This window comes from Paramormyrops kingsleyae, chromosome 14 (genome assembly GCF_048594095.1).
Source record: "Paramormyrops kingsleyae isolate MSU_618 chromosome 14, PKINGS_0.4, whole genome shotgun sequence".
NCBI classification, from domain to species: Eukaryota; Metazoa; Chordata; class Actinopteri; order Osteoglossiformes; family Mormyridae; genus Paramormyrops; species Paramormyrops kingsleyae.
The window spans coordinates 7,422,643-7,444,223 of NC_132810.1; the positions used below are offsets into that span (position 1 = coordinate 7,422,643).

At 46.9% G+C, this 21,581-nt stretch overlaps 1 protein-coding gene and 1 long non-coding RNA gene across 7 annotated transcripts; one reads left to right on the forward strand and one right to left on the reverse strand.

Annotated features, from left to right (window-relative positions):
• Nucleotides 1-182: 182 nt before the first annotated feature.
• On the forward strand, nt 183-1,439 carry LOC111838899 (uncharacterized). The gene is made up of 3 exons (XR_002836988.2): nt 183-280; nt 1,208-1,257; nt 1,358-1,439. It is a non-coding gene; the product is annotated as an uncharacterized lncRNA (long non-coding RNA).
• LOC111838882 (serine/threonine-protein kinase PAK 6) lies at nt 277-20,890 on the reverse strand. 6 transcript variants are annotated; one of them, XM_023802305.2, is made up of 10 exons: nt 17,749-17,877; nt 9,660-9,887; nt 8,519-8,730; nt 5,614-6,240; nt 4,021-4,539; nt 3,697-3,830; nt 3,112-3,238; nt 2,705-2,830; nt 1,871-2,005; nt 277-1,744 (listed from the first exon to the last, which is right to left on the reverse strand). In XM_023802305.2, the coding sequence occupies exons 3-10, from the start codon at nt 8,651-8,653 to the stop codon at nt 1,577-1,579; spliced, it is 1,971 nt and encodes a 656-aa protein (XP_023658073.1). In that variant the 5' UTR covers nt 8,654-8,730; nt 9,660-9,887; nt 17,749-17,877; the 3' UTR covers nt 277-1,576. The 6 variants fall into 6 exon arrangements, with proteins under 6 accessions (XP_023658073.1, XP_023658072.1, XP_023658069.1 ...); XM_023802304.2 differs by lacking the exons at nt 8,519-8,730; nt 17,749-17,877 and adding an exon at nt 20,770-20,890; XM_023802301.2 differs by lacking the exons at nt 8,519-8,730; nt 17,749-17,877 and adding an exon at nt 18,045-18,147.
• Between the last annotated feature and the right edge of the window lie 691 nt (nt 20,891-21,581).

Consider the following 21,581-nt stretch of genomic DNA (forward strand, 5'->3'; position numbering starts at 1 on the left):
GATCATAATTATTACTTTTATTTCAATATGCATGAATTCAGTCATCGGGTTGGTTTGTTTTACGCATTTTATGTAAAAATGCAACCCATCGCCATTCATTAAATGCGTTTTCTATGAATTTCAATGCGATTAAGGAAAATTATCCTAATTAATGAGTTCGGTTAAGTCACGTGCACGGGAAACACAGGGCGCGTGAAACTGGACTTAACTAAAGAATAAGTCCGAGTGCGGCGCAAATACTTTTTAGTTAAAGAAAGCTTTACTCGCTGCGAAACATTAGGTATGCAATATTTATTGTTCATTTATTACAAAATTAAAGCGTGTGGTTGCTCTCTTTCATGAAATACATACTGGTACAAACACGAGAAAGGTTTCGAAACCCTCAACGAATACAAACACAACGTAGGATATATGCTCGGATGGTGGAGATCTTCAAGCGTCACATGCCAAGCCCGTGTGCTTTTACCTATGCAAACTAACGCTCGAAAGGCGCTCTTTAGAAAAGCGGACTCCTCGATCACAGCAGAGCAAGGGTGCGTAGGGGGCAAGCAGAAAGAGGATCTTCGCATGTTTACGTACATTCAGAACACATACGTGACAAAACGAGGTATCTGACACTGTATTCACCGCATCCCCTGTGAGTACCAAAGTCCAGGTTCTCTTTGAACACAATATCCCTCAAAGTTTCATCTGAAGTAAACTGTGGAACATTTTAAAAAAAAAAAAAAAACCTGTGAGGTTCGGAGGTCACATTTACAATTTCACATCTTACAAACGGTTCACGACACCTTTTGGAAAAGCAGGCGAGTTTCTGTTTTTACAGAAGATAAAATAGATTATGAAAATAACCAAGTCCTCTTTCCATTGTCTCATAAAAAAACCCTCATTTAAATGTAAAACAGTCCTCTCCTGATTGCCAAAGGTTAATTAATGAAGGAAGGAATCACTGAGTGCCTCCAACCAATCAAAATTAACTACTGTTTAATCTCACTATTTGGCTACTGTGAAGATTTTACTACTCTATGCTGAGCGCAGGTTTGACCGCCATCCTGTCACTCTGCAGGTTGAACACAGGTTGCTTTTTGTTCAGGATTTTATATGGAACTGTGATCTGGACCATCAAAGATGAACAAGTCAGCGTCTGGTAATACTGTGCATTAGGCACGCTACAGTCTCTCATGTCCATCTTTGTGTGTGTCACTACAAGGTCCTTATTGGGAAATGAGGAGTCCCACTGACACCAGATGTTGATGCCAGGTAAGTACTGTGTCGTCTCTTTTTTAGCTGCATTAAGAGAATTAGTGATGTTAGCATGCAGATACCACTCTAATCAATAAAGTGCATTTCGTCGTTCCAGATCCATGCTGTTTCCTTCAGCTGCCATGCAGCAGAGTTGACATCCCCCCCAGACTGTCGGGGGGGTGGGAGGATGTCCAGACTAGAGCCGCTAGGATTGGCGGCAGGTTGCGCCTGTTTCTGTGCGCCGCCCCCGCTCCCCCGCAGGTTAGGTCGCGTGTTGATGCTCAGTCGGGGCAACGAGAGACGATTGTAGAAGCAATGGGGGGGGTCGGCCAGGTCAACACCGGGACATGCGCTTACGGTACTGCTCCACCAAGGGCACCAGGCACTGGGGCGACCCACTCTGCAGTAAGAAGGGATGTTCCAGAAGGTCCGTGGCGCTGGCTCGCTCCAGTGGGTCTCGAGTTAACATGCGGTCCAGGAAATCCTTCAGCACCGGAGAGACCTGCAGAAAGGCAAGAACATGGCCCATCTTCATCGGCTGATATGTTTGTTTCAGACCATGGTGTTGTCTGGCTTCAGGCTGTGTATATAAATAAAAAATATAGTGTATGCTGTGTGTGTGTTTCACCTTGTGAAGGTTCCTAACAGTTGGTGCAGGCTCATCTCTCAGCCTTTTCATAGCTGCCACTGGGGCCTCGCTGAAGTACGGAGGCTCTCCGTCCACCATCTCCACCACCATGATGCCCAGAGACCAGATGTCCACCTGCCAGAAACACAGTCCAAATCAATTGAACGTAATAGTGAATGAACTGAGCCGAAGGACAGAAGGTTGTCAGGTCAAATCAGTTTCAGAGTCCACTTGGATCTTGTATTTGAATGAACTCATGAAACCGTAAATGGGCAACTGAAGCCCAGACTGTTAACTGTTATCAGGAGATTATGAAATTGCAAAATCTGAGCTATCCTGAATCCCTTTAAGGTGTAAAAAGGGCACAGTTAGAAAGCCAATGTGATGCCAGGCTTTCCCAGTCTCAGACACACAACCCCTAGCATAACACGGGGAACATTTCAGGCACTCATTTCAGCACTCATTTCAGGCACTCATTTCAGGCACTCTCCCTAACATAAGCACAAGAGCTTTGGAGGGACATTAGCTGTTCGGGGCAAAAACGCCACACCAAATGTAAAGATGGTGTTTATGCAAAAATGCATCTCATAACCAATGAAGCACTTAGCCCATTTGCCTATATTTCCATGACGCTGCTTAGACATTTTTAAATCCAAATCAAGTTTCGCTTTTCCATACATGAGTCTGCATCTTACCACCTGCGTACGTGACTTAAATATAACTCCCGTTTTTTGATTTGTGAACGTGCTTCAGGGTTAAATAGTTTATGTAAAGTGCTGTTAGTATTTATTCAGCTTTAAGTTACAGGTTTGACATGGTGTCCTCACTGCTTACCTCTGTGCTGTACGGGTGTTTGGAAATAACCTCTGGTGCCATCCAATATGGCGTGCCCACCAGCGACTTCCTCTTGGGGATGTCCTTGCTGATTTGGGCACAGAACCCAAAGTCTGACAGCTTAACCTGTATGGGATTGACAAACAGGCCGTATTTTGTTTGGGATTAAAATGATATCTGAAAAGCACATTAAGGACCATCTCAATCCAAAGCTCTCAGATTACAAAAATGCACAATTATATCTTTCAATTGTACTTTTAAAGTCCTACCTTGGTTTTATGAGAACCTCATAAGTAACGTTTATACTTTATCTTTAATTAGATCTTCTCCGGTATTCAGGCTGCTTAAAAAGTCAAGAACTATTGATCTTTAAGAGCGAACAGGGGCATGAGACCTGGTTTACCTACCCTTCCATCTAGGGTGAGGAGGATAGAGTCACTTTTGATGTCCCTGTGAATGACACCCTGGGAGTGCAGGTAGGCCAGCGCCTGCAGCACGGCCTCACACACCGTGGCGATCTGCTCTTCACTCAGCCTGGGGGGGGGTGGTCTGTCTGTTAGCCCCAATCACACGCACCGCCTCCAGCTCATTCACATAAATTCACATGGAACTTATTATGGCAAATAACGATTTCAGAATGTCATTAGTTCAGTTAAGTAGTGAACTGTACTGTTTCTCAAAGAGGACAATTCAGAATAGTACAAAAATTGTTTATGTTCCACAACAGTCTTCTGCTGAATCCCTTTGAATGCTGTATTACTCTGTAATATTAGCTCCACACTGCCCTCTAGTGCCAAAAGAGTTAATGAAGGTTAGGGTGGTCCATCATTCATTTCATGCTCAATAATTTAATCATCACTACCCACAATCAAAGCTGAATGATCTACTCCATCCACAGACCCTAACTCTGAAATGTCTGTGTTGTAGTCTTTCTGGATCTCAGATCATAGTGTTTTGCATATGACCTTGCCTTGTGTCCCTTTTCATCCTACCTTGTTTCAGACACAATGTTGGTCAAAGCACCACCCTGGAGATACTCCATGATAACCCAGAGCTCTTCTTCTACCAGGGCACTCTTATACATCTCCACCACGTTCCTGTGCTGGTAGTCCCTCATGATGACAACCTACAAGAAGTGCAGGGACCACATGATTTCTATTGCATGATGAATTGTTGTCGCCCATAGGACACAGAGATTTTTCCTCTAGGTGTCAGTTGCACCGCAGTGTCGTCTAAAATCTACAGCACTCCTGTCCTGAGAACCGCCCCCCCCACCGCCATCACTAGGAAAGGGGCCAGTGAGGAGGGTCGGATACCTCGTTGAAGAGAAGCTCTCGCCGCTGCTGCTTCCGAAGATCCATCATCTTGACTGCCACCAGCCGGCCGCTGTGTTTCTCGCGAGCAATGCAAACCACCCCGGTTGATCCCTCCCCAATCTTCACAAAGTTCTCCAGGTAGGACCGGGGGTCCCCCTTATCCACCACCATCTGCAGTGCAGCCTTGAACTGGTCGTGGGTCACCTTGGGGGGGTCAGGTGGTGGCCGGGGGGAGGGGTGCTGGGGGGGCCTGAAGGAGGGGGAGCAGGCACCAGTTGGGCTGGTGGCCAGGGAGCCTGTTGGGGACGGTCGGGGCTGGGATGGGCTGTCCTGCCCCATGGGGGTGGACCCAGAGCTGCTGGCCAAGCGTAGGGAAGGATCAGTATTGATGCTGGGGGACAGCCCGATAGTGTAGCTTGACGAGGGCCGCACTGCTCGGTGGGTTCTCGTTCCACCCACTTGTGGGCTCCGGGTGCCATTGGGCAGAAAACTGGGCTGGTGCCGTAAGATAGAGTCTGCCTGCAATGACAGAGGGGAGGGAAAGAGATCACCCTGTGCCTGCTGCTGGTACCCTGGATTAATTAAGGGTGGTCAGTGTCAGAAGGACATTTTTAAGGCAGAATAAAATTACAAAATACCCTTTGACTGAAAGCCTCTGAGTCAGTAAACCCTTGCTCAGATCTGATTAGTCTGTCTCCTAAACCAGCGTTTCCCAAACTAGTCCTCAGGGCAAACTGGATGGATCCATGTTTTTGTTTTATTCCAGTTCCCAGCACCCCTGTAAGGCATTTACAACTCTTGATTGCTTGGGTCAGGTGTTCTGAGAACTGAGATAAAACAAAAATGTGGATCTGTCCAATAAGCCCAAGCACTGGTTTGGGGAAACCCAAGTCCTAAATCATGGATTCACACACATTTCACATTTCACATTCTTATCACACATTTATAATGAGCTTTTTTTTTCACTGACTCCTTAGTCCCCTTCAGTCTAGCTGAAGACCCGCATTTTTCCTCAAATGTATCAAATGACACCTCAACGTTTCCCAAAGCCACGACTGCAGCGAACTTGGACTGCGTGTTCTGCTTAACTCTGGATGGATGTGCCCTTGAGCTGAAGCCAGCACTCAGGAGATCCTGTATTTGCTGCATCATAAAAGCAGTATTTTCAGCTTTTCAGCTGCCTTCCAAAACCATTCGCCACGAACACGTGGGAGGGAGCTGCAAGAAAGTCTCCTAAATTTTATGGGGGCACCTGCTGTAGGAAAGCGGTGTGTGAATTCCATTTGAGTTCCGTTATGAATTCAGCTCCTTTTATGAAACTCAATGTGTGCTGACAGACTGTCATTGGCTTGTTCATTACTGAGAGATGCTCTGCACTATTCACTTGCTGTAGGCCTGTATCCAAGGTAACCCACATTGCTTATGGTTTAATGCTCACACACCCAGTAGCCCGGAGAAGTCTGTGCCCAGAAAATTTAGGTCAGCGGGCCGGCTTGCCGGTAGCATCATCCTCCGAGTCTGAGAGAGTCCCACAAACACACTTTTAAATTACTTTATGATGCGTGACTCAATGGCAGCTGAAGCGGTGATTACCTTGAGGTCATACGAGGAGAAGGGCCTCCCTGGGCTGTTCTGCGTGTGAAAGGGGGGCCTATCAAAGGCGCTGAAGTCTGCCAGGCCCCCTAGGTTGGCCCGAGGCTGTGGGGCTGATGTTGCTGGGCTGTAAAAGCAGGACACTGGTCTCTGGGCAATCAGGCCAGTCCTTGGGCCCTTGTCCCTGAGAGGCACCAACCTCCCTGTGGGGCTGCTGGGATTAGGCCACAGGCTAGGTGCCTCCCCACTGCCATCTGGAGACGGGGACTTGTTCAGGGAGGTGAGGCTGACCTCATGGGTGGACTTGGCCCTGGGCAGGGCTCCGTTAGCCTGCAAGGGGTTACGGTCCGGGCCCAGACGGGGACTCCCGCTCTCGCTGCGCACATTGCGCATCTTGTCACGCCAGCCCTGGCGACCACTGTTGGAGTCCTCTTGCATCAGGTCCTCATACTGGTACGTGTCTCCCTCCTTGACCTCCCCCAACCGGCCCAGGGATTGCGCCCTCTTCCGGGCCGAGGGGCTGCTTCTCCGCAAGGAGTTGGAGCTGGTCACAGAAAGGCGGTTCATGTCAGAGATGACCGCAGAGATGTACTCGCCATGCCCTATGAAGCTCCCCCGGACGATAGTCTGGAAAAGAAAAAGCCGTATTGCATTCCTTAACTGACTTGTAGGGGTTTGCGGTAAACATGCAGATATCATCAGAGAAGTCTTTTACCAGCAATGTAGAAATTTTCTCAGGTATTTTTGCAATACAGATACTACTCTCCTGTGATGACTTCTCCAGAAATCTAGTGCTAGTGATGAAAGTGCTAACAAGCTTCTGTAAATCTAAACCCAGATGGCTCCCCCTCTCAGATGATTGCTGTACAGTGGTATGTTTTTTTCTTACTGAATTCTGCGTTTATTTGCACAGGAAGCAGAAATGACTTCTAAGGGTGACACTTCAGCACAACCATAAATAACAGACAAAAACCGCTTATGTTCAGACTACAAATGTTGTATGTAAGACTATAAAAGCTAGCTTAATAACATAAAGGATGCTTGCAGGGCTGATGATTGTGGCTGAGCATGTTCACAATGCACAGATCTACAGACGCCATTAAACTTTCCATAGTTGGGTGCACAGACGCATGATAATCCCTTTCATTCGCGATTGTCGCGCGCCTCCCATGATGCACCACACTGCTGGAGCAGAGGCGTCAAAATTTGATGCGTCACGTGGCTCGTCCTTTCTGTCTATCCGGCATGGCTTTGTTGCCTGGCGAGTAATCTGTCGGCCCAGCCGGTTTACCAGCGCGTTTAACATGTTTCTTTTATCAGCCACAGACTGCTGTTACTGTCTGATTTTCCTGAAGCTCAGCCCCCTCTGTGAAATCAGACGAAGTTATGATTATGTAGCATTCTGTTTATTTTTGTGCGGACGTCCCGTTCCCTCAATTTATACAAATGAGTCGTAGTGTTATAAATCCCGCGGTTCGCTGAGCAGTTATTTTTAAAAGTGTGGAAATAAAACCGTGCGATAGTTGACAAAATGCCGCGAGGCGAACCGGGCTTTGCCTGTCACCTCCGGCGCGCGTGATTCACGGCGTCTAAATGTGAAGGAGAAAAAGCAAGGACAGATGCCGCAAAACTGACTTTATTTAAGGAAAAAAAACGTATTTTCTACCCATAAATATTAATCCATGCTCGGTTTTATTTTAGTTCAGTTGAATCCTCAGTGTGGAACCTTCCTGACTGTTCAGGTGAGGTAAACGACGCAAGTCTTAAAGTTTCACAGTACACAAGGTGCGTAAAGAAAACCAGAAGGAGCGACACAGAGCCCAGAACATCAACGGGTTGAGACCGTATTGGTAACATAATACCTCCGCCACGAACATTTCAACTTCCTTTGCTACAGCGTTATTGACCTATTATCGACCTTCATATAAGCAATACGTGGTTGATTCAGTCCTGCGGCTGTACTATGAGCATCGTCTGCTTGTTCTTCTATATCTGATTATGCTTGTAGACTGCTCAATTGGGGAAAGTATACTGGATATTATTTACGAAATACATCCTTATTTTATAGATATTTGTACCAGGGGTAATGGTACTGAAGCGCCACCTAGTGACTATTTAGCACCACTTAATTTTTATGGATAGACCATCAATATCGGGCTGTAATAAAATTTGACATGGAATCAGGTACGCGTGAAAAAGGTTTAAATTACTTGAAGATCTTTGAGATAAAACAGCAGGGAATTTAAACCTTTAGGGCACAAAAGTACTTTAAGAAGGAAAGCAAAAACCTGTCACAACGCTCTAAATTTACAGGGTCGTACTAATCATTATGTATATCTGAATTCCACCTTGCATTCACAATATTCATATACTGTTCCACGTTTTTAATATTCTGACGAAATATGTTGATGGTACAATTAAACATGAGAGAATGTTGCTCAGCATAAAAAGCATCACAGGCAATATCACCTTTTAGGTCATAATTATACTATTGTAATAAATTATAAGACTTTTTAAAGTTTTAAGTGTATTTTTAAGTCGACTTTAGTGTGTTAACTTTGGAGCATCATTTTCACCCAGGAAACCAAAAATATGTTTGTCATTACTGTGATGTTAGGTTGTCATAACATTGCAGTTGGCCAGTTATGCTTAATGGTGCGAAAGTGGGATTCTTAGAAAATAAAGTACAGCTTTTATGCTAATAACCGACAGTGGGAAGAAAAACAGTGAATGGACTGATATGTTGCCATGGCTGCAAGCCCTAGAGGTTAAATACCACAGTCATGAGAAAGAATCGAATTATCTGGAAGATGCAGTGATAAAAAAATTTAAGACCATGGCTAAAAAAAATGCTGCCATTAAAGCACATTTTAGGCTGTAATTAAACAAACCACAGTAAGCTTACATGCTCCAGCAGGCAAAAGAAACAGCGTGGCATGCAGTAAAGTCCACATGGATGCTGCTTTATGTACTTTGAATATACATTTGTGCCATTCACTGGAGAAGATGGCGCAAGATCACATGCTGCACTGTCTTGCATCCTTCACGGTATGGTTCAGCCTGCGGCCCAATGTTGAATCCTGGTAAAGGCGCTGCACCTGTGCTTGTGAGATGGTGCTTGGGAGGGGAGGGCACAGTGGGGGCTCTCATGAACAGGGAGGACCTGAAGCGGGCAGTTTCTTCCCCGTTTCTGTTATCAGCACTGCTGAATCACTGCTGTACCTGCACAATTCCTCCCCAAGCTGATCATTCATAGGAAACTGTCATGGACAGTTATTAATTTCCTGTACAGACTCATAAATCTTACATCCACCCCCCATAACCCACAAGTACGCAGACAGGCCTTGTTAGCTGCTCCCAGCAGGCAAAAGCGTGGACGCCTAACCCAGTGGTTGCTGGTTCAAATCCCAGCAGATTCCTGGCAGGTTGAAATGCTCTTCAATGTCCAACAACTTACTATTAAAGAATTTTATATGAGCAAATGATTAATGAAATTATGCAGAATGCATACTGCCACTCTATAATATAAGCTGTTGACAAATTACTGAACAATACAGCATACTCCAAAGGAACATTCCTGATAACTATAGTAGCTAGCTGTGGCGTGCTAACGAAGTAAATGTTTTCTATTTTTATTTGCATCTGACAGCCTCCTCAATTGTACGTGCGTTGATGCTCATTTTGCCTTGGTGAGAACTGTTTCCTCCCACTGCTTTCTGTCAGTGAGAATGGCACTACAGTACCACAGGGCCAGGGTTGGAACAAAGTCTCTCCTGTCTGCATGAGGACCAGACCCATTGGAGAATGAGACTTTAAACGCAATTAAGCCAACTGGTATCCAAGACTGCCAGTTTTTTTTTTATTATTACTGTTGTCCTATACATGTACACAGCTGGAGGTTTACTGAACAGTTCATGTTAAGTACCATAGTCAAGGATACAACCGTTCACCCTGTTATTAGCACCAGATTAATAACCATCTGTTGCCCCACTACAGTACTCAAGAGCATAATATTAAAGTAAGAAAGGGGCACTCAGCTGCATTACCTTTTTTGGCTTGAGCTCCACCGGGGTGATCCTGGAAGGATCCACCACTGGCTTCGGCCTGCGAAGATTCTCGATGATGCTCTGCCATTGGGGCGGTAGGCCCACAAAGCAGCCCCGCTTGGAGTCATATGACGTGTGGACGCGGTGCTCGAAATTCTTTGGAGCCGAGATCTCAGGTCTCTTCTTTTTCTTCTTTCGGAACATCCTCAGGTCCGAGAGAGCAAGAACCTGCCGGAAGCAAGACATCCTCCTGTTAAAAGGAGATTTCACTCTTCTCAAGTAGTCCATTGCGTCTAGCGTAACTACACGATGGTGTTTTTTTGCATTTAAGGAGCCTTTGACTTTAACACAAGTTGAGCTTCCTGCTCGCATACCACGCAGATGTACATTCCAATGGTTGGCCAGGTACAAAACAAACCAAACTTTCCAGGTAAGCCTGATGTCATGTGATTCTGCATTCTTGTAGCATGTCACATGGTTCAGTGTAACCAACTGCTGATTTGCAATTCTCTTAAGGAGAACATAATTTAACACCCTCCCATCACAAGTGGGTCCAAGGCAAAGACCATCTGCTCATGAAAAGTTTTGAAAGAGTGATTGAAGCCCAGAGTTGAAATGTTGTCAGTAATATGTCATCCCTTAGTTCAGCCCGCTGACTGCCTCATGCATCTGATGAGTTTTGCTCTGAGGCATAGGGACAGGGAACGTGTGCGCATGCAAAATGGAAGCCCTTTGGTCATTTGGGGCTTATTCATTTATTCATTCACTGTACCCTTTTACCGACGAGGACACAGCTTGCATTTGCAGCAGAAAGACACACAAAGAACTTGCTGACCGTGACCCACAATATATGTTAATGAAGGGCAAACAGCCCTCTTATAAACACCCAGTTTGGCTTAAAGAGCATCATCCCTGGCAATGTCAAAGACAATGGCTGGAAGGTTGCTTGCAGGGTCTGCTTTTTCACTGACTTTGAGCTAATGGCCTCCATGCTGTGTGCTGTAGGCTTCATATTTGCAAAGATAAGGCATCTTTGTCTTTAGTATTTGCCATACAGCTCTTAAAAGAAAAGTCCTACTTTGCATATCAAGTTACCCAAATGTGTCTCACTGTTAATCCATGACATTTATCTGCACATAGGTTTTGGTTTCATGTTCCTGGTATTCCTGTGGACAAAAATCACAGGTAAAGCTGCTATGATCAGCATTGTTACAAATACGGTGGGCGGGGCCAGCATTGTGGTTTGCAGAAACATATGAAGGAAAAAGGCGCACAGGAAGTTATTATATAACATATGCTTTCCAGGATGGTGCGTTTTATATGGCCCACATTGTGCAGTGAAAGCAGGGCTGTGCTGCCCTGCTCATCTAGCTGAATGTCATACTGTCAGGCTCCGCCCTTTGACATACTATCATCGATCGTCACGACTGGCAAAATGAGCGGCCTTTGTGATGACACTCCAGCAGGCATTGTCCTTATGGATGCATGGCAAGGAAGAGGCATGTAGCAGATGTGAAAGCCTGAGTAAAAGCTAAATCAGGATAATTTTTTTCCTAATTATAAGGAGAAGGAAAGGTGACACATGACAGTTGTGTATTGAGGAAGCAAGCTAAAAGGTTTAAGAATAACTCAGTCACATGGCTAATATGCTAGGTGTTGCATAACCATATCTTCCTTTGCCATCCCTATGTAAATAACTCTGAGCTAGAAGGATTTTAACGAGACCTGACAAGAGCGGCATGGCTTGCAGCAGTCAGGATGGGGAGAACGGTGAAACCAAAAAATGAAAGCGCCAAAGCCTGTTGCAGACTGGGAGGGTGCAGTATGTACAAAAACATCAAAAGTCTGTCTGGCAATTTGTTTTGATTATTCTGTGATTTGGAGTCTATGAGGTTGCATCTCGCAGTGTCACATGGAAACAGTAGCCATCACGAACACTTCAAAGGGCAGCCGTGTGTTGCGATGGTGCCCCGCGTTATTCTGTGAAAATAACAGTGGATCTTACACCCACACACACAAAATAAATACATGTTCAAAAGAAAATTCCTGTTCAGAGCACATCCTGTATTCATATTCATATTCCTTGTTTTCCATATAATCTCTTACAATCCTACCAAGGGCTTCAGAAGGGCATGGATACCCTGACAGATTCAGGGGGCCCAGTACTAGGGCCCCCCCACTTGGTAAAATTCTATTTATATGGTGAGACCTGTATTTGCCAACTAAAGCAGGGGACACAGAATTTCTAGCTCCACCCCTAAATCCCACTTTCGTATCTTAAAGTTGATGATTGGTCATTCAGCATTTGCATCTTTCCTTCAAGTTTCTGTGATGTTGCAGGTCTTTGCAATATCTGTGACCAGGTAATCATCACGTTCTTGCACATGTTGGTTTGCAGAGATGCAGTGGGCTTTTCTCTACTAGCAAGCCAATCAGTATTTACCCAAGAAGAGAGGAAACCCGCCACAGTAATTTGTTTTATGTGACAAATTAGTTTAGTGTCACTTAGGGAAGCAGTAGAATGATTTTGGTATTCCTGTTTGATTTTCATGCCTACTGGTCAACCTACCACCAATGATGCAAGGACTGTAACTAAATGCAAAAATGTCAAAATAGGGACAGGGTATTAAACTTTTTGCTTTATAAGAATTTGAAGGCTTGCACTTGAAGGTCTACCAGCTTGTGCTATCGGACCACTACGGATGATTCAAAATGCAACCACATGATATTTATTCAACCTAGACTCACATCAAGTTCCAGTCCTTGATGTTGGATTACAGGTCCATCAATGGACAGGCATCCATCCCCTTCAAAAACCTACTCAAGACCTATGCTCCATCTTGCCCCCTTCCGGCAGCAAATTAATGTTGCTCGGAACTCCCATTATTACATGAGAAGAGTCACTGGAGTCAGTTCTCTTGCCCCTGACTTGCATGTCGCTTTGGACAAAGACGTCTGCTACATATGTAAAATGTAAATATGTCAGCTCTTTCTGTACATCCCTGCTCTTCTTCATAAGCTCAGACCTTAGTTTCTGCTCAGAACTTACCTAAAATTCTGTCTTGCCTGATATTTATGGGTTCTATAAATGCATAAGAACATATTCTTCAGTGGCTCTACAGTGTCTTAACTGAGACAGCACTTATTAAAATTCTGATATGTGTTTGCTTTACTAGATTGGGTAAAGAAGCAGGTATTATTATCGATTCAGAAGCCCCGATCTCATAGGATTCTGCAAGCTTTCATGACAGCTTGCTATTGATTTGGTAAAATGATCCTCATAGTACTTGTTTCTGGAATGTTGGAACTACAGGTACCTCACTGTCCAGAGAACTCCGTGGGGGGGCATCAAATGTCGTGACAGAGAGTGACAAATAATAATATAATAACATTTCCTCTGGGACTAGAAATGCTGGCTTTTAAATTTGTTAGTAGAAATGGAACAACTTCCTCTGAACATGATGGATTCTGATGGACATTTTGATCAAAATGCAATTTTTTTTTTACCAATAACAGGGTATTTAAACATGCACCCTACATAATTTTTTCCCTCAATCAAAACATTTTGCTATGGACACGTTTATCCATGTTCGGACAGGTAGATAATCTCTGCCCCTGGAGGCTGTTTCCTGGTTTTCGTTGTCGATGGCAGAATCAGGTGAGACGGTGCTTGCACGAAAATCCAGGTCAGTCCATAACTGTGTGAATCACACTGCACTAAGCACGGCGCCTGATAGCTCACTGGTTCTCCAACAAGTTGGATCCTGCACAGGAGCCGTACAGCAGTCAAGGGGAAGTATGTCCCAGCCTCGCCTGATTGGCCTGCACTTCTTCCCCAAAGAAAACAAGCATTCCCAAGCTGCTTACCTGCAGCTATGGCTTTGGGAAGAAGAGCGAGGATGAGTAGATATGAAAGATGTCCTGCCCCCCCCCCCTTCACCAAACTAACTCAGGTTTTAATTTGGCATGCCAGAGGATAACAGTAATGAGAGCTGGGATTTTCAGGGTACCAGTTCTCAGGCAAGAAAAAAAGTGAAAGAAAAGGTTTAATTTTGTCCTCAGTTTAAAAGGTTGGAGTAAGACACCACCAAAACCACAGGAACTGGATTAGCTAGCTAACCAATTTTTATACAGCTTCATCTGTGCAGTCGTCAGGGCTTCTGGAGGTGTACAGGCAGGAATGGATCCTCACTTGTGTTTCCCCGTATTAGAAAAAGGACTGTATGAACCTGGATATGACCTGGACCTGGGTTTTGATGTCGGACACCGTGCCCCTTTGTCACTTTGGCACTGTTACTGTATGTTTACCACAGAGCCCTTTGCAGAGTGAGAAGGCTGATTACTCATGAAATTGGGGATGTTCTCCTTAGTACATAAATGTTTACTGCAGGTGCATGACTTGGGTGAAACTATAATATCTAATGGACAGTTGACTCAACTTTCAGGAAGGATTGTGAGTGTTCTCTTATAGGGAAGGCATTTGAATAGCCGTAGGGGACTTTGTTCACAATTTAAATGAGGAGAATGCATTTTAAAAATATGCACTAAATCTGCCATTCAGTGAACAATGTTGATTCCAGATTGTTTGTCACATGTTTTAGCCAGATTCACTATCTAAGTGAAATAGACTAAAAGACTGAATGTGAAACACTTCTTAGCCAGGTGGATCTTATGTCTCCCACTTCCTGCAGAGCTGTTGGGGACACAGTTGGTTCTGTATGTCGGAAATGGGCTGTCTCTCTGGATTGCATCAACAGGCGCTCAGGATTATTATACTTGCTGAGATGGGTGGTCTGTTTCTAAGCACTACACTGGTCTTCCTCTCATGCCCCAGATATAATTGGTAATTAAAAAATAGGGCCACTACAGATTTTTTGTGCTCCAGAAGATGATGAGAAGACTGCGAGGCCACTAGGTCAGAAATCACGCAATACCGATATGGAGCGACACCCTGGTTGTAAAAAGCCGAAAAAAAAACACAGCGTCATTCTTACCAAACTGGTTCGTAATGTTTTCTGCTCCCCTTTGAATTTTAACGCGCCATTTTTCGCAGCCATGTGAATCAACTCCAGCTACTGTTGCCTGCTTTTTTAAAGCCTAGAGGTAGGGCGGACTGACGATGTGTTTCAGAAACACTGCACCTGGAAAGTAGTGGCTGCACTGAAGCCTCTGTTGTTTACCCGAGGTGTTTGAGGATTTCTCCTAAATGTCTTCTTATGTTGCTCAACTTTTGTTACGCCCTTTGGCGAACCTTCTGGAGGTGAGTAGCTTATAATGCCAGAGGGGAATTTGCTGAAGACTGGGTCATAGGTTTGGCAGAGGTAATTTCAGGCGTTGTCATAACCAGAAATGTGTCTTTTCTCTCAGAATGAATCCTGCACTTGACATGGCGTTGTGCAGAAATACTCTGTAATGTCAGCTGCCTCTTCGCGGTGCGATCAGCACGACTGGATGTGGCACCCAGCCCCTCACTCTCTCTTTATTTACAGTGACGGCTTGGACGGTAAGAGCAGTGCCGTTGGGGAGTGGGGGGGTTAGGTTCTGCCAGCCGTCCCTCCCATTGCTTTTTACCAAGCCGCTGTGCATTCTCACTAATTGAGTCGCCCTTCTGTTCCCTGGAGACCCCTGCCCTTCACTCGGCACGTTCAGACGCTCCACGGGGTCGGATGAGCCCTTGCTGCATGCCTAATAAGGCGGATTCGGTAAAAGGAGATGGCAGACCTAGCAGTATGTGGCTCCCCTCCCCTGACTATGTAACTGGGGGGGGGGGTTATAACCAAGAGGAAACAAAACAGGAGATGTGTTCTGTCAGCATTGCAATGACATACAGCCTCTGACTAGCAAACAGACGTGTTAAGGATACTTGGAAGGCCTCTGTCACCTGTTCTGAGCTGTCCTGATACATTGCTGAAAGAAAGCCTTGTGTTTAATTCTCACTCTCATTTCCAGTCCTTCCCCATGAAATTAATATAAGTGGCGGCTGCAGCCACATCCATCCGAAAGCCTGTTTTATATACCTGGCAGTCCAGAAAGGGAGCTCTTCCCCATACACTGTTTAATTAAAGATCTTCCTGGCTCAAGCCAATCCCGTAGACAGTTTTAGCCTGGCAAGATAAAGACGTATCATCAGCCCACACCAAAAAGACAGGCCAAATGGCTTCTCAGGGGCTTAATTTATTGATGCAGTGCGCCTCCCCCGCAAATCTCACCATGTAGCCTTTCCCCATGGAAGCGGAAACTCGCGTCGACTTCCTTCCACGCCTTGACTGCTCCCCGGGCCAGAGTGACAGGGATTTCTCAGAATTTGGCACATCGTCCAATTATTCACCTCCATATTTCACTTGCTTCCTCCTCACCCTGGGGGAGCAGATTTCACACCGGACCCGCACCCCCCCCATAGACATGGCGCGATGATATTTTTAAAACGATTTCTTTCTGCACCTCATTAAGATGCTGCAGGTGCCTGATGGTGAGTCGTGACCTTACTCACAAGCTCGTATCTGTCACGAGACCGCCAAAATCGACCCCCTCGCCGTCCAGATAAGCCATAAAAGAATCACCGCTGGATTGGCAGGAGACAGGCAAATGGATCATGCAGATCCGAATAGACACGTGTGCCCATCTGCCCGCTTCCCGTTGTTACTTCCCCTGCCTGCTTCACCCCACTCGCTGGGATCGCTGCTCTTGGGATGACGTTTGTGCCTGTGCCATGGCATCAACCACAATCCCCATAGGGGAGCTCAGTACATTTGACCATGAAGGGCCACGCTTGTCTTCCGAAACGAGCAGACTAATTAGGTCGACTTGTTTATGTTTACAAGGGATTAACGTCCCCTGACATCCACAACCTCTCTGGCGCTCACCAGTCCATATCCTGAAAACCCCCTATTCTCTGCTGGTTCCAGAATGTGATGGCCACTTGGCGTCACTCCCACACTCGGCACTGTCCCCTGACGAGCAGGCCGTCTATGGCCATGGGTTCAGGTGGGGCCAGGTGGGTTCAGACGAGGTCGTCGCTGTCCTGGGAGGGCGGTTGCTGAACTCGGAGGCATGTTACACCACGATTGGAATTTTAGGCAGCAGCTGCGATTTCTCAGATGCTTTGCTGCAGAAACTTTTCAAGTCGCAACACAGTATAGCTACATGAATTCATCAGAGCGGACAGTCAGGCTCCTATAGCAGTGCGGTAACGCCGGGGTAAATGGCCGTGCATGGGAAGCCCAGATCAGGGAATCGGGAAACCGGTGCTGTGCCATACGGCAACTCCCAGAGGCACTGCCACATCGACACGGACATTACGGTAATGCGGCCACATTGTTACACATCACCTAATGATTGTCAGCTCACTCCAGCCCCCTATACGGTTGTGCCTGACGACACCCCACTGTGCTGGTTTGCAGGCACCCTCCCGCACGGTCGAGTAAGGACAACCTTAAGGGGGCATGTTATGGGAGCAGGAGAGAAGGCAGTGGGAAAACAGCGCGTGGTCACCCTCAGGAACGTATCCTTCACCTGAACAGTGCCTCGCCCTCTTAATCGTACCCAAAAGACAGCAGCAGTTGGACGGTAAGAGGCGCACGCCTCGCCGGGAACACGAAAATGACAGGAAAGGCACGGGAGCTATATCAAACAACAGTGAGACGACAGTCTGCACAATAGCATGCACGGTTCCGACTCTCTCACCTGGCTCTGAATTTACATCCTTCCCAGGAAAGGTGAAGGGATAGCGAGGGAGGAAAAGGTTTTGCGGAGGACAGGAGGGCAGAGGTGCTTCTCTCGTGACACCCTTTCAGAGGTGAACCTCCTCCATCTCCCTTCTTTTCTCCCCGTTCACCAGCCTCTCCGCATACTGCATTCAGCTCTTGCCAGTACCCAGTGTCCCTCCAGCGCTGCTGCTGTACCTAGCCCTTAGCTCTTTGTCAGTGAGCCTTTGCCTCCTTTCTTTTTTTCCTCTGAACCCCCCCCCCCCCCAACACCATCACCACCATCACCACCCTCCCCCAACACGATCTCCTGCTCCCCGGTGTACGCGAAGGGGGGGCGGGGAGTCTGATGGCACGGAACAATGGAAGAACGCAGACCCCCTTACCTTAGCGTTTGGTGAGGAGGAGAAGATCTCCTCTGGGAAGAGGTTTGCGAGTGAGAGCATGCACACACACATGCGCACACACGCTCGCCGGCGCGCACACACTTGCATACACACATCGCTCACAGATAGAGAGAGAGAGAGGCACAGAGAGAGAGAGAGAGAGGGAGGGCTGGCTCTCAAGCAAGCGCCTACTGCAGGCTGCCGCTTGCCCGGTGAAAGCCTGATGCGTTCCTCCCTCCAGGCAGAGAGAAGGAGACGCAAGCCAGCTCAAAGCCTCTTTGTCTGGGATGACTCACGCCCAATGCCATGACCAACTCCTTGTCCGTGCAGCGGTACCAGCAGGCAGGAACGGTCCTGGACGGAGGAAACCGTGGAGGAGGAGAGCCTGAGAGGACACCGCAGAACGGCGCACAAATGTACTCTCCGCGCAACCCCCCCGCATCCTATAGGCTGTCTTTATGGTGGACCAAACAATCTACATGCGCTTGTCCGTTAAACGCAAGCCTCCAATCGCAGGAGGTGTAGGAGACGAGAGGCGGGCCTTATGACAGCAATCAGTTACCTGGCTCTACCTGGCACGTCCTCCCTCCCCTGCAGCTGACATGTGACCTGGGGTTGAGAGATGGAGGTTGTGACCCATTCACCACCCAAGGCCTGAGGGGGCTCCTGCCCACCTGCCTTCCGGTTAATGACACAAGTTTACAGCAGCACTTTTTCAGCTGGAGAACTCAGCAAACTTGGACATGTGCTACTCATACTGTCACCTGACTGCAGAAGCACATGCTGAGCCCTACCCAAGTGTTCTCTGGGAAATACAGTCATGGCTCCTTCTCCTGATAAGAATAGACCAGTCAGACATTTATGTAACACTAATCATTTGTCAGTTTGAAGGCTTTAGTCAAAAGTCAAAGCTCTCACGTCAATTTCTTAATTGGCTGTCACTTGGACCTCCTCCATTTCCATCCGCCGAGGTTCTTGGCTGCGTGACGTCGATGTGTCATCGCGCTCACCTTTGTGGGTCCTTCAGGGATGGCAGTGACATTGAAACAGCATGGGGTGTGAACTGCAGCTGCCTTAGCAGTGACTGGCCGTGTTCAGGACAGCCACGTCTTATCCGGCACCAAAGAATGGGACCAAAAGGCCCTCCTGGGACAATTTGCATCTCAAACAGGCACAGCTACTCTGTGAGGAGGCATGACAGATGCTAGATGTGACCCCGCCCCCCTCCAGTCCCGCCTCCTTTTGTCGTCGTAGTTATTAATTGGATCACTCATCTCCCACCTTCCTGCTGCTGCCCACAGCACACGGCTCCTGGGAGAGCTGTGGGTGGAGGGGGGCAGGGGACAAAAAACCTGGGGCAACAGCTATAAATGCCACCGTAAAACGAAAAACATGCCAAAAAAAGCATGCGCCTTTCTTTCTTCACCTCTCAGCTGAAATTCTCCAAATATACTATCACCTAAGACACATGTTTCACTCATTCTGTTCCCCATAAAAACCTCTCCTGATATTTCCAGAGGACATACAAAGGCTGAATCCTATTTTGGTAACACACAGACGCTCACATGTCTCATAGACGCAATCAGGCTAATTGTCGGGGAGCTAATTGCCCATTGTCATGCGACGGCTTATTGTCCTGACATGGGCGCTGCTGCTCTGAGGGAAGCTTCCTCCGTAAACAGAGTGGGGGGACCCAGCCGCCACCCAATTACAGAGGGCAGCCACAAAGCCCTCTTCTCACCTGCTGTGACTGTTAATCTGGAGGAAAAAGAGGCAGAAAGAAGCTCGACTGCAGCCCACAGATTACCGTGCAGAGCCATGTTAGATATGAACATCACCAGCTGCTGCATCCCCCTCTGAACATATGGCCACAGTACCTTAAACATGAATCATTGATTAACCAGGTTATGGCTTGTTCCAAAAGAATGTGGTAATCTCACACCCAAAACAGCTACTAATACTTTTAGTCTGAAGTACAATTCTGCCTTCTACAGGTTGCCTGCAGCACGCATTTTCTCAGTTATTTGGATGAGCCCTCGTGGATGCAAATGCATGGGCATCATTAGGTCCGATCACTCGGGGATATAGCCCTGTGTATTTTAAACCTAGTCCCGAGTATTTTAGCCCCAATGCCAATCTTCCTTCAAAAAAGAAATGTCAAGCCCCAGGCAAACTTGAGTTAACCCCGGATCTTTTCAATAGCTAGAAACTCCCCTTTGCAATCCCAAGATATCTTGAGGGTGATTGGCATTTGGTACCGTTCCTGTAGTGTGTTCCAGAAGGGCGTGACATGGGGAGATGCATCTCTACATCAGACTCCTTCCGTTTCATCTGCTCGGTGTGGTGCTGCATTTGTGCCGTAAGCACTATAGCGTTTTAAGGGCGGGGGGAGGGGGGGGGGGTGCTCCCACTTTGGAACGCCGGAAGACCTTCATGACCCAGAGAAGGGAAACACCGCCCACTTCCACTCTGGTAACCATGGGGTGGCACCCTGCCCCATGCCTTTCAGTTTGCTTCTGATAATAAGCCGCACTTTGCAAGACAATACGGACCCTTGGCTCCCTGCTGTTCAAATACTCCTGGGGGGGGGGGGGGGCAGCAGAAGGAGGCAGAATGAGTCCAGATAGGCCCCCAAGCTGCTGAGTGACACAAAAGACATCAGCCAGACACACTGCGACCATAATCAGCCTTGTCTTACATGAACCATGACACCAATGTTTGTTTGGGCAGTGTCTTAAAGGGCCAGTCTCACCCAAGCGGCAGCTATATGTGTAACTCGGGTCCTTGTGAGCAAGGGCTTGCTCACCCTGGACCCCTCTACTGCCCGCTGCTAGTACTTAATTTACTCATTGAATCCAGAGACATGCACAAAGCTTGTATTGCCCATTTGTACAGCTGAATAACTCCAATGGCCACTCCCGACGCAAACACACACCTCTCAGACACATGTACGTGTGTTGTCCAGGGCTACAAGTTTGTACGGATCCTCAGACAGGCTGAACTGGAACGGACTCGACTCACCAGATGAAGAGATCCAGTTCTGAGCGACAGACGTGGGCTTCGCTTTCTCGCCGGCGTTTCAGGCCACTTCGGCACATGGGCTGTAAGGAGCCGGCAACTGTCTTGCGACCCGGCTTGCACCAGCGATTCTCACTGATCCAAGGCCGCCCAGCCGGTTCCTCTTATGCAGCCAAGGAGGTCAGTTTTCCCTTGCACATAACTCCCCGCCCCACTATCCATTAAATATTAACTTCTGGCCATGTGAGAAGACAGCAGCCCTCACCACCTGTTACTTACTTCTCTTAGCTGGCACAAAATTCTTGTGAGGTTTTTTCGTTGTTGTTGTTGTTGCTACGAGTCAGTTTCCAATATGCGGCCACTCACAAGCATGCAGTTTGAGCTTTTCCATTTGAGTCATGTTCAGGAAGGAGATTCTGAGCAGTAAATTACAGTTACAGCTTATGATAGGCTCACTCAGACTGAGGTGCGTCTTAGTTTACAGAAAGAAAGGTGTAGTTTATTGTTTTAGGGAATTTTTTACCAAGGTGTATGTTCAACAGGCTCAATAAAAAAAGATAATGTGGCTCATTTACACTGGTGATAATATTAATTACTTAATCCTCTACCTGATTAACCCCAAAGTATCCATCTCTTCCTTAAACAGTAAGTCAGCTTTGCAGGAGGTGGAACGACTGCTGAGTTAGCTAGAGCCAAGTGCTGAAATCACCATGACAACACTGCCTGTAATGCCCCCTGCTGGTAGAAGAATATGAAGCGCTCTAAACTCAGAATAGTGCAGTGAGCTGCCTTGGATGCACACTCGGGTTTTTGAA

Bases quoted from the DNA above. Each gene is read 5' to 3' on its own strand.
- LOC111838882 (XM_072699208.1), bottom strand. From the start codon at position 17,856: ATGCAAGTGTGTGCGCGCCGGCGAGCGTGTGTGCGCATGTGTGTGTGC. The intron at 2,006-2,704 runs GTAAGCAGTGAG...TGTTTCTGGCAG, and splicing joins AACACCCGTACAGCACAGAG to GTGGACATCTGGTCTCTGGG. The intron at 1,745-1,870 runs GTGAAACACACA...GCCTTTCTGCAG, and splicing joins CTGTTAGGAACCTTCACAAG to GTCTCTCCGGTGCTGAAGGA.